Source organism: Gambusia affinis, linkage group LG12 (assembly GCF_019740435.1).
Source record: "Gambusia affinis linkage group LG12, SWU_Gaff_1.0, whole genome shotgun sequence".
NCBI classification, from domain to species: Eukaryota; Metazoa; Chordata; class Actinopteri; order Cyprinodontiformes; family Poeciliidae; genus Gambusia; species Gambusia affinis.
In genome coordinates, this window is record NC_057879.1 from 21,968,049 (window position 1) to 21,984,754 (window position 16,706).

The 16,706-nt window shown below is 38.1% G+C and overlaps 1 protein-coding gene and 1 long non-coding RNA gene across 8 annotated transcripts in view; one reads left to right on the forward strand and one right to left on the reverse strand.

Moving 5' to 3' along the window:
* Window positions 1–16,706, reverse strand: part of LOC122840878 (piezo-type mechanosensitive ion channel component 2) — a 131,796-nt gene that overhangs the window by 1,418 nt on the left and 113,672 nt on the right. For all 7 annotated transcript variants that reach the window (XM_044133657.1, XM_044133654.1, XM_044133656.1 and 4 more), the window contains 16 exons: window positions 15,535–15,708; window positions 14,806–15,408; window positions 13,544–13,802; window positions 13,233–13,412; window positions 12,060–12,372; window positions 10,655–10,787; window positions 9,091–9,238; window positions 7,993–8,204; window positions 7,062–7,220; window positions 5,878–6,025; window positions 4,663–4,851; window positions 4,304–4,411; window positions 3,982–4,175; window positions 2,503–2,622; window positions 2,219–2,292; window positions 897–1,095 (listed from right to left, as the gene is read on the reverse strand). In XM_044133657.1, the coding sequence (XP_043989592.1) occupies window positions 897–1,095; window positions 2,219–2,292; window positions 2,503–2,622; window positions 3,982–4,175; window positions 4,304–4,411; window positions 4,663–4,851; window positions 5,878–6,025; window positions 7,062–7,220; window positions 7,993–8,204; window positions 9,091–9,238; window positions 10,655–10,787; window positions 12,060–12,372; window positions 13,233–13,412; window positions 13,544–13,802; window positions 14,806–15,408; window positions 15,535–15,708 (3,213 nt within the window). The remainder of the gene's footprint in view (window positions 1–896; window positions 1,096–2,218; window positions 2,293–2,502; window positions 2,623–3,981; window positions 4,176–4,303; window positions 4,412–4,662; window positions 4,852–5,877; window positions 6,026–7,061; window positions 7,221–7,992; window positions 8,205–9,090; window positions 9,239–10,654; window positions 10,788–12,059; window positions 12,373–13,232; window positions 13,413–13,543; window positions 13,803–14,805; window positions 15,409–15,534; window positions 15,709–16,706) is intronic.
* LOC122840883 lies at window positions 10,795–12,392 on the forward strand. Its single transcript, XR_006372304.1, has 3 exons — window positions 10,795–10,885; window positions 12,078–12,211; window positions 12,303–12,392. It is a non-coding gene; the product is annotated as an uncharacterized LOC122840883 (long non-coding RNA).

Sequence of the window (16,706 nt, forward strand, 5' to 3'; positions counted from 1 at the left end):
TTCAATATTTTTAGCATTGTATTATTATTTGTGCATTTATTCTAGATTTTTTAATTCATGTATTATTTTTAACTGACACTGAGGGAAACACAATCCATTGACTGTTTTAAAAAAGACCTTAAGACGTTTCTTTTTAACTAAATGTTTGGTTCATCTACTTAAATATTGGTTTTAATTTCTTATTTATGCATCTATTCACTTATTTAATTACTTTTGCTTGTTTTCTTTGTTTCCTGCCCTTTGAGATCTAAAGATAAAAACGGTATTATAAATAAAAAACATTATTATTATGATTGCACTAGTAACACTTGTACATATGTATATGTATATTTATAGTCACATAGTTTTTCAGTATTTTTTATGTATTACAGCAACCAAGTAATTACATTTTGTAGCCAAATTTTGCTGTCTTGTCTTCATGCAAAGACAATGAAGTAAGTTTAGGTTTATTCTAATCAATTAATCGTCAACTGCAGTAGAAAAACAGCAGGAACTGAATGCCTTTAAATCTAGACTGTTTGGATCTGCTTTTGAAACATAACAAATGGAAATTTTAATAATGGCTCTTTACTAAATACAATATTTAAATTGCTGTGTTTTATGATGGTATTTTTACGACGTCCAGGAAAACCAACATTTAGTTTTATATTTCACTAATCTCGTTTAATCTGAGGGTGAAAACTCGCCTGTGTAACCTTGAGTTAAAATCAGCTGGATCATTTTGTACTGTAGTTTGTTGCGCTCGAGTCGTTTTTGTTTTCCTTCTAATCAGGTGAAGCACTTTGAATGGAACTGATGCTGAAAATATGCAACAACAAACTTCTTCTTCTTCTCTTCCTCATATTGAGGGTCCATTTTTGACGTGAGCGGAGGTGTTTCTGTTTGTCGGTGCGTACCCGTATCCGGCCAGGAAGCCCAGGCTGGGCGGGCTCACTTGGTCGCTGAAGACGTAGATGTTCAGGCCCGGTTCGTTTTTGGTAACGATGCTGTCCAAGGGCCCGGGGTCAAGCTGGTTCACGATCCACCATTCCTGGATTTGATCAGAGGCGTTGTGGGCTCGCCTCAGAGTGAGGGAAACGTTGAACATGTTTTCACCTGAAACGAAAACAAAACGTATAAATAACAAGGAGACAGGAAAGTCACTTACAGTTCAAACATATTTTAGTAGAAATAAATCACTGACTATTTCAGAATTAATTATTATCTGTTTTTGATTCTTTTTAAACTAAAATAAAAAAAGGTACAGACAAGTCTACAAATTATTTCATTTACATAAATAAAATAATCAGATTTTTCTTTTAAAGTACAGGATTGTAGATCCAGAACTTCAACTGGTTTTAAGGCATACAGCAGGGGTGTCCAAAGTGTGGGCTGGGGGCCATTTGTGGCCCCTGGATGGATTTTCTGTGGCCCCCAACTGAGATTCAAGAAAGATGCAAATTCATCCCAGAGATACAGACAGAATTTTTTTACAATGGAAAAAATTAAGTACAACACAAAGTATTGGTCTTTTTCAGGTCTTATGTACTTTATAAAAGGGCTTTGAAATAAAATGACTCAGGTTCTTTTCTTATAATCCAATAAAGTTGTTCAGTCGAGCCCAAAAGAATTCAAGAGTTAGGTTTAGTTCTTTTAATTCAGAGAATTCTTTAATATGTTTTAGATCTATGATAAATAACATCCGTTTCATGTAATAAACAAACAAAAAACAAAAAGTTGGAGGACTTTGTTCTAGTTTTGGTTTTATTTTCTTGTCCTGTAAATACTTTCGTCTTGATTTTGGCCAACGTGACAAAAACTTTGGACACCCCTGGCACACAGGTTGCTTATTATTTTGGCCTCGATTGAAGAAAACTGAAAAAATATTTCATCTGTTCTCAACAAGAAAAAGATTTAAGTCATTTGAAAACACTTTCTGTATTTCCCCAAGTTTTAAAAGCAGATTTTGATGCATCAAGGCGTACTTTAGTGTAGATGTGGTCCTAGTTACCATGACAACAGTAGGAAACCAGAAAGCTTGGTAAATATAATCACTTTCTGTTGCATCTAAGTAGATTTTAATATAAAAGTCGTAGTTTTATCCTCATGTATTTAATTTCCGTAATCGGACAGGCCGTACAAAATCTGCTCAAGGGCTGCAAATGGCCCGTGAACCCCAGTTTGAACACCCCTGCTTTAGAGGTAAGCTTGTAATTTCAGGACGACCGAGTTTTCTCACCGAGCTGTTCAACGGGCGTGGCTTCAGAGTCGCTGGGGGCTCGGATGTAGCGGGGAATGAGTTCTGGGATCCTCCTGCACAGAAGAAGAAGAAGAAGTTGATGACGTTGGCGATCCGTTTGTTGGAGAAAAACTGGGAGTGACTGTTGTTCTTCACTCTGTTAATTAAGCTCAACAATGCCAATTCTGCTAGAAAGTAAAAAAAAAAATCCAGAGAAAACACGCCGAGTTTTCCATCTGCAGAGGGAAAGAGGGCGCCACCTGCAGGGAAGGAAGCTAACTTACACTTCTAACTGGCTGGCTGTCCCATTCAGAAGCATAACGAGATCCCGCTTCGTGTTTTCTTCTAGAGGTATCACGTTTTTCCCAGATGCCATCTCAGATTTGGCACCAAGACTGAGGTTTCTAACAACAGAGGAGGAAAGTAAAAAGTGTGAGGAACTTTTCTTCAAGCCTCGTCTTTCTGAACGTAAAAAAAAAAAGAAAAAGAAAAAAGAATCAAAAGCAGAAAAAAGGAAGAAAGGAAGAAAGACAGCATTAAGTCAAGGCTCACAGAAATGCAAAATTGGAACCTTGTTGCCTGTTTGTTAGGTCTGTCACAATAAAAATTAAATCAATTAATCGCATCATAAATTAAAACAGGTGTGTCCAAACAACTTAAAATCTACCAAATGAAGAACCCAGATATTTATTATAGATCCATAATTTGAAAACAATTTTTACAATGTTTTATTAGGGCTGTTGTAGATATATAAAAAAGTAAATTTTGTGATTGATCTCAGAAATTTCCTAGAAAACTTTCATATTTTTCAGAAAACTTTTCAATCGACATTTGAAATTTAGAAATTTCCACGTTTTTTTGTAGAAATTTTCAGATTTTAATTTAAAGATTAATATTTCTCTCAGAGTATTTTGTCAGAAATGTGCCATTTACCTCCACTTTGATTTAGCGTGTTTGTTGTACTAAAAGGAAGACGTCCAGTTTTCAGTTTGAATAAATTTATTTTCAGTAATAACAGGATTTGGGTCACTTTCTATCAAAATGTTTGCTACATTTAGCCAAGTTTAAGAGAGAATAAAAGCTGATTTTGGTTAAACAAATCTGGCTTTCCAGTAGTAGTTTTTGGACAAACTGTTATTTAAACTTGGTTAATAAAAGTTTAATGCATTTTCCTCTGTAAAAAAATAATATTGGTAACAATTTTTACGCTGATTACAAATTAAACGCCTCCATTTGCATCAATCGGCCAATTTTGTATCATTTTTTGAATTGCAATTCAAAAACAGTCCAAAGGGTCATAAATGGCCCCCGAGCCACACATTGGACACCCCTGAATTTAAATAACTCAATAATCAATTTGATTTACTTGTAGTTTTTCTCTTTTCTTTTTGCTGGCCTTCAGTCTGGCGTTTTTGTTTTTTGTGGCGAACAGCTTTGTTTTCCAAGACGTCATAACTCATTTTATTTAATGTTTTGTTTATTTTGGATATTTAAAATGTCTTCCACTTTCAGTGTTAAATGTTCATTAGAATTTGAAGTTTGACATTTGAGAATGTGACACTTTCATTCAATCGCTTGAAAATGGTCTCAAAATAACAATAATATTGTTTATCCAAACGTCCAGGACAGTTTATCGTCCAGTAAAATTTGTTAAAGCGACAGGCCTAATTATTTAAAACGTCAGTATTTTGGGGGGATTTTTGATTATTTTCCCCTCGTTTCTGTCAAACACACGTCTGTTTGTGTTTGGTAACAGATTGTACCTCTGCACAGTCCAGGAGACGGTGATCAGGAACTCCTGATCGTCCCCCTTCTCCCCTTTCTCCTTCGATCCCAACATTTCTATCAGGTTGAGTCTGCTGGGTGGGCTGATGGTCCACAGCGAGTTGGAGCTGCCTTTCAGCTCCGCGATGATCAGATCCTCTGCAAAGTATGTCTCCAGCCACTGCATGGCCATCTGACCGCAGAACAACGTCAAAACCGTTAAAACTCATGGAGAAAGTTTGAGTCAAACTTCACTTTAAACAGATGAATGACTGGAACACTTAACATATAATGCAACATATTGTAGGTTTATAGTCTTACATTTGTTTTGGCTTCGTCGTTTGTTACAAATCCTTTCTTAAATTTGACAAAGTCGTCCTCTTTCACAGAATGAAGTTGCTTTTGTTGAGCACTCATGGTGAAGATGGGCTGCGGAGACAGGATTTTAAATATAAATGCAAGTTTGGGAAAAATCTGGTTTTAATTTGCTGAAGTCAGCATGATTGCACAAAGCAGGGATTCTCCCAGTGGTTTATAAGCCTGGCGGGCCTCCAGGCTTTACCTGCTCCCCCACCAACAATTTATTTTAAGGCTTTATACAAATCTTTTAATTAAAAACATGCCTTTATGCTCTGTATTGTGGGTATTTTTATCCCAGGATTTGATAAAAATCAAAGCACCTGGAATCCAGCCAGGGTGATTGTGACGGAGACGTCCAGCGGCGCGTTGACGACGCCGGCCACAGACTTCACCAGCGACATGAAGAGCAGCGGGAACCAGACGATGCAGATGAGCAGCACCACGATCATTCCTCCCATCCCGTACTTCACCACCTTCTTCTTCTTCTGGCCTCGCGGCTGAGGGTATCTCTGCAGAGGGACAGAGCTGTTACTAGTTACATTTACTCAATTACATTTACTGAAGTAACTCTTTTGAAAACGTACTTTTAAGAGTACTTATTATGAAGTATATCTGCTCTTACTTGGGTAAAATTTCTGGATTTTCTACCCACTGAATAAAAAACCAACATGTTATAATCAAAAACTCACCAGACTCGGATACAAACCTGCTTTTTTGTAACTTTTTTTTTTCCCCACCAGGGGGTCTTTTTGTGGGCTCTAGTGTCCCTTATACCACAATAGGCTGACAGGAAAGGGGGGAAGACATGCGGCAAATGTCGTCGGGTCCGGGAATCGAACCCGCAACGGCCGCGTCGAGGACTGAAGGCCTCCAAACGTGGGGTGCGCTAACCTCTACGCCACAGGAGCACGCCCCAAAGTTTTGCAACTTTTTTATTGAAAGAAACTGATTTGAAAATGTTTTCTGTTGCCCAACTGTGTTATTTTGCTATATGAATTATTGTCATAAAAATTAATATAGCAATTTTTACAAAAATTTCCACTTAACTTTATATTTTGGTTTGTCTGATTATGTAATTTTTAAATATTAAATGATTTAATAGTAATTAATAATAATAATTTAATAGTTACTCAGTACTTGAGTAAACGTTTTACCAAATAGTTTTTTACTCTAATTGAGTAATTTCTTGGATGACTTCTTTTTACTTTTACTTCAGTAAAAATATGTTGAAGAAGTGCTACTCTTACTTGAGTACAGTTTTTGGGAACTCTGCCCAAACTCTGCGTGGGGACGGCATGAAGAAAATAGTTTTTCTGAATCTGCTTTGTGTTCACGTTGGTAAAACTACTGCAGGAAATGTATTTAAGGACAAATTAATCTTTTGGAGGGACAAGTACAAAATAATTTTCTCAAAATAATAAAAAAAGAAGTAAATATTTCAGCTCAAATTCCTGCATGACAAAAAAACTGGTGGAAAATTAAGTGGAAGGAAAAACTTTGTTGGAATGGTGCACAAGCAATAGAGAAAAACACACCTTCTCAGATTCTCTCCAACATTTGAGGATGAAAATGTGAGCATATATGTCCTCCACGCAGATCCAGCTGGACAGGGACAAGGAAGTGTCGGTCCAAACCCAGTCCATCACCGCTCGCAGCTCCGTCAGGAAAGGCACCAGGCGGAAACTGAACAAGCAAACCAGACATTAATCACACATGACTTCAACTTTTCTGTCCACAAAACATTTCTTTCAGTTACGAGGTTCAATCTTGTTCAATTAAGAAAAAATAAAAACTGTGACCTAAAACTGCAAACCAACGAAGGAAAACTGCAGTCTGAGCTATTTGTGTGGCGGTTTAGTTCAAGATCAAGTCAAGTTAATTTGTACATTTCAGCAACAAGGAAGTTCAAAGTGCTTTGAAATTGTTTCGTGTGACTAAAGATAAACGCCTGGATGAGTTTCTCTAGACCCTGCTGGGATATTCATCCTTCAATCCTGGAAATGTTCTTCAGGTGACAGAAGACTGACTTTGTAACTGTCTTTATGTGGCTCTGAAATTTAAGATCAGAGTTCCTCACTACACTATTAGACATGAGCTGTACTGACTCTAGGTCACGTGTCAAACTCAAGGCCCAGGGGCCAAATCTGGCCCTCTGTAGCTTTTTATGTGGCCCTCTAGATTCCAAATCACATCAATAAGTCCCCACAGTTTTCACAAATCCGCAAAATTCATACAAAAATCAAACAAACCCAACAAATCCCCACATTTTTTTCTGATTTTGACTAGAAATTTTTCCCAAAATTGGCCAAAAGCATTGAGTTCAAGTGACTAATGCCTCAGCCCTACTTATGTTAAGTTTTAGTCTGTGATTGATACGGCGATTAGTAAAAAGTCACGTTTAAAACCACACATTATTCCATACAAATATTTCTAAATTTGCACCATGAAATCTGTGGTTTTAATTGCAAATAAACCACAAAAACAATCAGAAAATTCTAGATGAAGTGACCAGAGTGAAAAGATGTTCAACATTACGTTATGTTAAGAAACACTTACTGAATGCTGACACAAACTGGTATTTTAACAGTTTAATGGGTTTTATCCATACATTCAGATTTTTGACACGGCCCAAAATGAAAATGAGTCTGAAGCCCCTGCTCTGGATCTCCAGGTCCAAAGACAGTTTCTCCAGATTTATACGGTAAACAGATGAACTCACCCCTGGAACAGGAAGAGGTTGACGTAATTGTAGCTCTTGGTGAGGAAGTTTCCCAGGACCCGGGTTGGATAGCCACAGCGGATCTGATAGGCTGACAGGCCAAAGTAGATGCACTTGACAAAATACCACATCTGGGCGACCGTGTTCTCACTGAAACGCCTGAGAGAGGAGGAGGAACACAGAGGTATGAAGGTTGATGTAACCCATCATCAGGTAAATAACAACAGTAGGTTTAATTCTAACACATATTCAGGATCTTTAAAGGGGACCTATTTTGCTAAATTTACATTTTACATGGTTTTATTTGCTTCCATTTCAGTCTCAGCTGCTTCTAAAAACACTCAGCCGGTTTTTGGAAATGACTTAATGTTTTTTGGTGTCTGGAAAATTAGCCATTTCAAAAACCTCCCGTTTATTAAGTCACATTCAGCAGGAACTGAGCGTTACCTACCAACCCCAGTACAGCCCAGCCCGTTACCTAGCAACCCAGGCAGAACTCTATGTTATATGCACAATGGCTGCTGGAAAAGACAAGAGTTTTGTTGTTGATTTAACATCTAGAAACTAGCTGCATTCTTGTTAGATGTACAGGAGGCTCCACTTCTGCTTTTCAAAGATGTAAGGTTGTATAATTTGCTTGCAGCCATTGAGCTGGGGGGTGTGGCCAGCAGCAGATTATTTGGATTTGAAGAGACAAGATGCCCTAAAACAGTTAACAGACAAAACTAAAAATCCCATTATGTAAGAACAATTTTGTGCTACAATGTAACGTACATGTTTTGTATGTACATTCCTAACATATCCTAACCTGGTTAAGGAAGCACAATAGGTCACCTTTAAATAGAGAAACTTTGAGGAAAGTTTACATCCAAACTGGAAAAAATTTAAATACTTTTGCTGAATTTCTTCAGAAGTAAGTTCACGCTCTCACTTTTCTGTGATGCCCGGCAGGATGAAGAACATCCAGAAGTGGATCCCGAAGACGAGGATGACCTGGAAGATGACCTTCCCCATGACGGTCTTTCTGAGGTAGAGGGCCCGGTCCACCACCATGGTGCCGAACTGGATCAGAACCATGACCAGGAAGGGACCTGGGACCTGGTCCTCCGACAGAGACGACGTAATGTCTGCCGTCGAATGTTTCTAAAGACGAGGAAGAGGATGCTGAAGGTTAATTTAATGTGTCTCCATAAATCTGACACTTTGAAATTCACTGTATTGAAGGAAAAAAATTTTTTTCCAAGTTTTGCATTTTTATTAATCCTTCATACACCTTTTTAAACTAAACTTAGCAATCTTTTCATACTATTGCTTGTTTTGTGCTCATTTAAATCACATTTTTAACCTTATCATTGCAATTTTATTTACATTGTGATTAAATCCTTTAAGAAATGTATTTTTAATTGAGATTTTTTTTATTCTTAAGTTTTGATAAATGTTGAAAAAATAAATAAACAAATAAATGAATAACTTTTATCAATATTGTGGAAAAACTAATCGATTCATAGCTGAATTTTTTTTAAACTAAACTTTGTTTATGATCACTCAAAATATCCATATTTTGCAAATGAAATAAAACAAATTTTTTTTTTTTCAAGAAAACAAAAAATCAATTCCCCCACAAGATTTAAATAAAAAAAAACATCTATTCATTCGTACTTGCAGCCAATTCTTAAAAAAAACAAAAACAAAAAAAAAAACGACCAAAAAATCTTTATTTTTTCTATGATAACATAAAATAGTTTAAAAAGACAGTAAAGAGCTTGTAGAGCTACACAGTATTTGATATTTATTGTTAGGACTGATGTTAATTATAAAATAAAATTTTTAAGAAAATGTTTCTTCTTCAAGGAATTTATTTATTAAGGAATTTAAAAAATATATTTCTAAAGAAAATAAAAGGCAGTTTAATTTCTAGAACTCGTTGTAAAATTGTGATTATGTATGTTGAGGATATTCTAAAAAAAATGCAAACATAAAAGCAGGTTTTTGTTTATAATTTAATGAGAATCAGAAATCTAAAACTCACCCCAAAGGCCCAGAAACCGAAGACGATGATGATGAAGTCAACTGTGTCGGCGAGGAACATCAGGACGTAGACGTCAGTGACGGCGCTGTACTCCGGGTGGATCAGGTTGTAGAAGAACTGCTTCATGGGAAGGTAGAGCTCCAAAAACCTGCAGGACCAGAACAGATGTTATCGATCAGATTTAAAATCAATGACTGAGTTGAGAACTGAGCTCTGCTTTCCAAAAAAAGTTAGGAAAAAGATCCAGGGTTTGTACTTTTTCCCCACATTCAAGCATTTTCAAGGTAAGTTTTTAAACTTTGGAGATTAAAAAAACAACATAAATTAACTCATTAATATTAGTTTTGTTGTAGTATTGTAGATAAACTAAAATATAGCAAACTTTGAGAACAAAACAAAATATTCCCTAATTTTAACAACAATGTTTGATGTAAATATAAAATATAATTCATTGAGCCATTAGGAATGATAAATATTCACTAGATTGAAACAATCAAAACAAATGTAGTTAAGGTAAATCACCTTTCTGCTTAAATTAATGCTTGAACACAATAAAGAAAGTTACAAAATAAATCTCTAGAAAATATTCTAGCTAAGTTTTCTGGCATTTAGCAAATAGAAATAATTTGACCTAAAACAAGAAAGAAAAAGTCTGATTTAACTTCAGACAGAAAATAACCTCTTGTCTTTTCATCAAGTTATGAAAATTATTTGATTTGATATCAGCACCAATCTATACCCAATATAAATCGGGTATAATGACAATAAGCCACATCAATAACAGCAGATCTATTCAGTCTAATTCTATGCTTAATTATTTATTTCACATCATATTTAAAATTTCTAATTGCATTTTCTGAACCATTTGAAAGAAGTTTTGTTGTGGTTTATTCTTTACATTGTTGTTTTTGTTTATTTTACATTATTTGTTGTACTCCTAATTTGACTGAACAAATTAAAGTTGTTTTGTTTTTATTGATGTGTTTAAGTGTACGAAGAGTTATAAAATAAATGTGCTATTCAGTATCGTACATATGTGTCTGGGTTTTTTTTAAAGTTTTTTTTTTAAAGAAACGTTTTAAATCACTTCAGCGCTGTTTTTCTGTACTGGATCGGTATTGACCGATAATAAACCTACTGTTAACTTTAAATTATGTTTTCCAACTTTAAGCTTTTAATCAAATGTTAGAGTTGTGCAGTTTTAAAATCAGTATCTTTATACAGAAATCAGGAACTTTCCAAAGCTTGAGAACATGACATTCAAACACCTGTAGGAACCCTGATGATTAGCGAGAGAACCGGAGAAATTGGGGCTAGCTAACTGTTGTTGCTATGGAAACCACTCACTCCGTCATGATTACATTTAGCAGAATAACAAGCTTTGACCGGCCGCTGTGGCCTGACAGTAAAGCTGTAATTAAAGCCGTAAAAGTTTTAGCAGGATGGGATGCATCTCTGACATCACTCAACAGGAATATTCTGACCGAAGCTCTGCTAATGTGACAGAGCCACGGGAAACCAACAGGCGCTGAGTCAGTTTCTGTGAAACGGCGTGGCGTCATACCGCTTGATGGCGAAAGCTTTTGCTTTGAGCAGCTGCTCCCTCAGCTTTTCGATGATCATCTGCTTGCGGGTTTTCTGCTGGACGCTGGCCTGGCTGCCGTCTTTGTGGCTGCTGTGGCGGGAAGCCGTACTTCCTGTGGGAGCAATTTACATTTTGAGCCGTTAATGATCCGTGACGATGAGACGCAGACTTCATCTTCAAAATCATGTCTGGAGACAGGAAAACACGCAGGTTAAAGCTTGCGCTAACGCTAGAGAGTGTCAATAATTTGGCTTTATTAATCCTGACATTTCACATAACTTGGACAGATTACAGTATCACTGGTAATATGGCTGCATTCACACTCCAGCCTGAAGTTACCCAAATCCGATATTTGTTTATTAATTAACTAATTAATTAATTAATTTATTTATTATTATTATTTTATTTTATTATTATTATTTTTTTTTTTTTTTTTTTGCTTTAATGCGATCTGTATCTGGTATTTTCACGACAGTCTGAACAACACAAGTCGGATTTTTTTCGAATGCGACTCAGGCCACTTGGATATCCGATACGTCCAGGTCAAATTCATCCGACCTGAACGTCATCGATACTCGATAAACGTCTCTATTCTGCGTCCTGGGACGCGCGAGCGGGAAGAAAAACAACAATCATGGCGGATTGTAATGAGGATTAAAGTTGTTAATATGCTGCTCCGATCGGACAAATTCAAAATCGTAAGCTACGCTCCACCGTTAGAATCCATGTTTACTTCCGCAAACACTGAGCACTTCTTCTTCTTTATGGCAGCTGGGAAAAATCTGAGAACGCAGACGTTATTGCGCCCTCTACTGCGCATGCGGGACACTTTCAGGTCGTTTACAGGTCACACTGACGAACACATACAGGTCGCATGCGTTTGAAAATGTGAACGTTCACTCCAAAAACTTCAGATATATAAAGAATAATCTATTTATGTTGTGTCGACCTTCCAGACCTCTCAGGTCTTCTGGTTCTGTTTAGGGTTCTGGTTCTGCATCCCCAGAACCAGAACCAAACATAGAGAAGCAGCATCCAGCTTCCACAAACCTGGAACAAACTTCCAGAAAACTGCTGAACAGCCAAAACACAGTTTCTTTAAATCAAGTCTAAAACCCAGCTGTTCAGAGCTGCTTTTAACCATAATAAATGAAAGATTAACCAACATTTTGATGCATAATGATGGAACTTTGCAAAATATAATATTTACTGATTTTCTCAATTGTCTCAGTCGATGTATTTTTTGTTTTTATGATTTAGACACTTTGAACTGCCTTGGAGTTGAAATGTGCTATACACATAAACTTGTTTGATTAATTGATTATGTTCGTCTCAGATGTCAATAAGTGAGGAAACAAGCTGGCAGAAATAAGACGTGATTCACCTCTCTTGGATCTTGCAGAAGAACCTCGAGATCGGTAGGAAACATGCGAGCCTCCGCTGGAGCTTTTCCGCCTCTGGTACGTCTGCGGCTGCGGGTAATGAACCTGGACCTGTTCTGAATCAACGGAAGTGCCAAAGGTCATGGACCTCAAGGTGTGATTGGAACCTCTCCTCTCGTTGATCAGCGATGAGGCCGGCTCCGACTCCTTCTCGCTCTCCTCTTTCTCTCTTCCCTCGTCCTCAGATTCGCTCTGACTCTGACGAGCCGCCTCTTTTTTCTCCTTGGGGTCGTCTTCGTCCCACAAACCGTGACACTGAGGAGGAGGAGGAGGAGGAAGAAGAGGAGGAAGAGAGCAACCAGATGAAGACACTTCAAATTAGCACTGATTAATGAAATAATTGTAATTGATTATTTATTAATTGGAGTACAAAGACTCAAAAAGAGGCCAGTAACTGAAAGAATACTAAACACTGCAAAAACACAAAATCTTACCAAGTATTTTCTGCCCAGTTTATAGTGCAAATATCTTAGTATGCTTGAAATAAGTCAAAACTAACAAACAATTAACTTTTCAGCAAGATATACGAGCTTGTTTTAAGTCAATAATTCCTTAATACTGATGAAAAAGTTCTAGTTCTACTGGCAGATTATTTCACTTACAACAAGACATTGTTCCCATGTCATAAGTGAATTTATCTGTCAATGGAACTAGTATTTTTCATCAAAATTAAGCAATTATTTACTTAAACAAGCTCCTATATTGTATATATACAAGTTATTTGTTAGTTTTATTTCATTTTAAGTGTTCCAAGACATTTGCACATGAAACTAGACAAAAAATACTTGGTAAGATATTGTATTTTTGCAGTGCAGAGCAGCAATGAAGCATTGAAATGATCAATTAATCAAATTAATTGTGATTAATTAATTATTGAACTAATCACTCATGTAATTGTCAACTAACTTAGTACTGGATTATTCAGTAACTGGAGTATACAGACTCAGAAAGAGGCCAGTTGCTGAAAAAGCACCACTTACGTTGCAAAAACACAAAATTTTACAAGTATTTTTGTTTTGTAGTTTCTAGTATAAATATCTTAGTATTAGTCAAACATTTCTGTCTAATTCAGTTTCATCAGTTAAGACGCTTCCTATGTCTCCATTTGCTGGTACCTTCAGGATGGACCTGTGGAAGAACAGAGCCAGCAACTGGACCAGGTCATAGTGGACGTATCCGTCTTTCTTCTCTACACCGATGATGTTGGGAGGATGATATGGTTTATTCCTGTCTATCTTGTTCTGGTTGAAGGGGAAGAAGCCAAACTGGAAGAAGTACTTGACGACAATGGTGACCTGGAGGGGAAACAGAAGAGTTTATTTAAGCTTCAGGAAATAAATACTAAAGGAATCCTCTCACCTCCTTGAGATGATCTAGAAAATGAAGCATCATGAAAACGCATCCATCACCGTTTCCGTGTTTTTACCTCGGTGTAGATGATGGCCGTCATCCAGTAGCGTTTACTGGGCCGCGGCACCGACAGCATGGCCCAGAGGAAGATGGTGATGGGGAGAACCAGGGTGACGAAAGAGGCCGACACCATGTGGTTGATAATGATGACCAGGTAGCAAACAAACTCGGAATGGGCCACCAGCATGTTGTAGAGGGCGTAGCAGAACTGCAGGATCAGTGGCTGGGTTTGGTAGAAATGGTCCGACTGTTCCAGCTCCTCGTCGTAGAACATCCTGAACGCAGAGAGGCACCCATGAAAAACCTGGGAAATTGGGCTTAGATACTCAAAGCATACAGGCCAAAATCTACACAATTAGGAATAGGAGAAGAGAAGGAGGTAAACCAGACCTCACACTGAAAACTGACAAAAACATCCCAAAAACCAGGCCAACCCAGCTTGGAGACAGTAAGGGTGTTTATAGACCAAATAGCCCTGGAGACTTTGTTCGATTGGGGACCAAAATTGTAAAATTTGTTCTATTTTCAGCTGGTGTGTTTCAGTCTCACACTGCACTGTAAAATGAATTAAACGCTCTGAAAATCCTGTTCCCCTTCTCGCCTGGGGTGACGCTGCACCAATAACCACTGAAGGAAACGACACAAAAACCTCTGAAGAAGACACGAGTGCAACTTCCTTCTTCACAAAATGTAAACAAAAATGGAGTAGCGTCAGATTTTAGCAGTTACAGGATTTCTCTATCGTCTTTAGTAAAAGACCCATGACATTTGTGTTTAGATTGTTTTTACCCAGATTGCTTTGCTCTATAGTTCACTTCCTGATTTTGATGCGGTCTTCAGTTCGCTTGGCGTTCACATTTGCATTCAAATTGCACCAGAGTTCTCTTTAACCAAACCAAGGCATATGTTTTTAGGTGGACCAGAGTTTGATGTTTTGGTTCATGCCTTCCAAAAGAACCGGACTTTCTACTCAAACGAACCAGAGTCACTTTAACTTAGAATATGGGAAAAATGTCTTGTTCTACTGGCAGATTATTTAACTTACTTAATATTTTCCATCAATATTAAGTAATTTTTGATTCACAAGCAGGTCTTATGTCTTGCCTAAAAGTTACTTGTTTGTTAGTTTTGTCTTATTTCAAGTCTTCTAAGATATTTCCACTAATCTAGGCCAAAAATACTTGGTAAGATTTAGTTTTTTTGCAGTGCTAGCTGTTCAAAGGGATGAATATTTTTGCAGTGGACTGTTTATATGCATTTTTGATCAAATGGACCTACTTGTTGAGCAGCAGCTCGCTGGCCGTCAGCTCGGTGGTCATCGACGGCAGCATGATGTCCGACCTGCTGTCCGAGCGGCTGTCGGACGTCATGACCAACCGCCGCCTCCGGTAGGAGTCACTCTCGTCGTCGCTGACCTCCAGGCGGTCAAAGCTCACCGCCTTGCTGTAGCTGGGTGGCACGTCGGCATCAGACGTTTTGGAAGCGTCCGTGTCGGGGGTGTAGAGCATGACGGCCTGGTCCTCCATCTGCGAGAAGTCCTGCTGTCCGACTACATTTTCGCTCTCGCTGATTGAGTTGTTCTCCCGTGATGAGGCAGCCGATTCTGCGTCGTCCTGCCTGGCGGACGGCCTCTCATCTGGGCTAAAGGAGTCGCAGGGAGCAGCCTCTACTTCTTGCTCCTCTCCTCCAACTTTTTCATCAGGTTCCCGCAGCTCTTTATCACCATCTTCAACGTTCTCCTCATCGCGCTGCGTCTCCTCTGCTTCCTGATTGTCCACAGGACGCTGAGCGTCTTCTCCTTGATCTTGTTCGTCCTCCACTTCCTCGATGGTGTCTGTGGTTCCTTGTCTGGAGTAGATCATGACGCTTTGAGTTGTTTCACTAAACAGGGGGAAACAAACAAAAACTACTTATTTTACAGGAAAAAAACAACTTTTAAAAGCAAAGAACTTGATAAAAACAGTCATGAGATGCAGCGATGGTGTTCATGTGAGTGAAATGGCGAACCTGGATACGATGCTGCTGCCGCTGTCTATGGACGAATTAGCAATGTCCATGCTGTACATCTTCCGCAGGCTGGGCCTGGGGCGCTGACTGGTTTTGGGAATGTTCTCTGGCATTGGGTCCATGTCTTCCAGAGTGGACTGGCGGGAAAACAGGGTGGTGGCCTCCGTGAAGGCACTGGCAGGCAGTGATGGGATGGCATGACGAGCAGCAGTGAGAGGGACAGACAATGTTCAGGAACGATGCACGATGATAAAAACAAAAAGTCTCCATTTAATGATGCTGAATGATATTGACCCTTTGCACATGACATCACTCTCTTCAAAAAATGTCCCAACAAATTAACCTACAAGCTCCAGTAAAGATTGTCAAAACACAGATCGCTGGTAGCCTGATATCAGTTTATTTCATTATAGAAATGATCATAGAGTAAATTCATGGGTTTGCAGGAAACACTTTTTCACAAGAGTAGCGTTCATATATTTTATAAGTAAGATTAGTAAGATGCAGTCATATTATACGACAGAGAAGCTATGTGTCTAACTTTTACTACCCTTGGAGAAAATGCCTCACAATTATGTAGCCTACCATGTACAAAACAAACTAGACTTTCGCATGCTTTTAAGTCTGCTCCAATGTAAAAAGAAACCCTATTTACGACAAAGTGATATAAATCATGTGGCGTGAATTCAGTCAAAATCTGCAATTTGATCAAATCAACAAACATGTGAGGAGGGAATTGGTATGGATTGGTTTCTTGGTTAGCTATTTCCAGGATCACTGGAACTTGGCTGGAGTTGCTAGGTAACGGGGCAGGGGTTGCTAGGTAACGAGGCTGGAATTCGGCTGGGGTTGCTACATAACGGGGCAGTTTTCTGCTGATAGTGACCTAATAATATGGAAGTTTTCCAGAGACCAAAAAAAATGAACACAGACAAATTAGCTCGACTTAAACAAGTAGCTATGTTGGCAAAAACAACTTGGGAAAACATTCCTGTACTTCAATTCCAACATCCGTCATGGCGCTTCGCTATTTTAACACCTTTTGCTCCAAAAGTGAATAAAATATGTCAATATTGACATTTTATGATCATAATTCACATTTAAGTTTTTCAGAAATAGCTAATTAATCCGAACCTAATTTTATTAGGTAGCAAAATACAGTTAGAGGCACT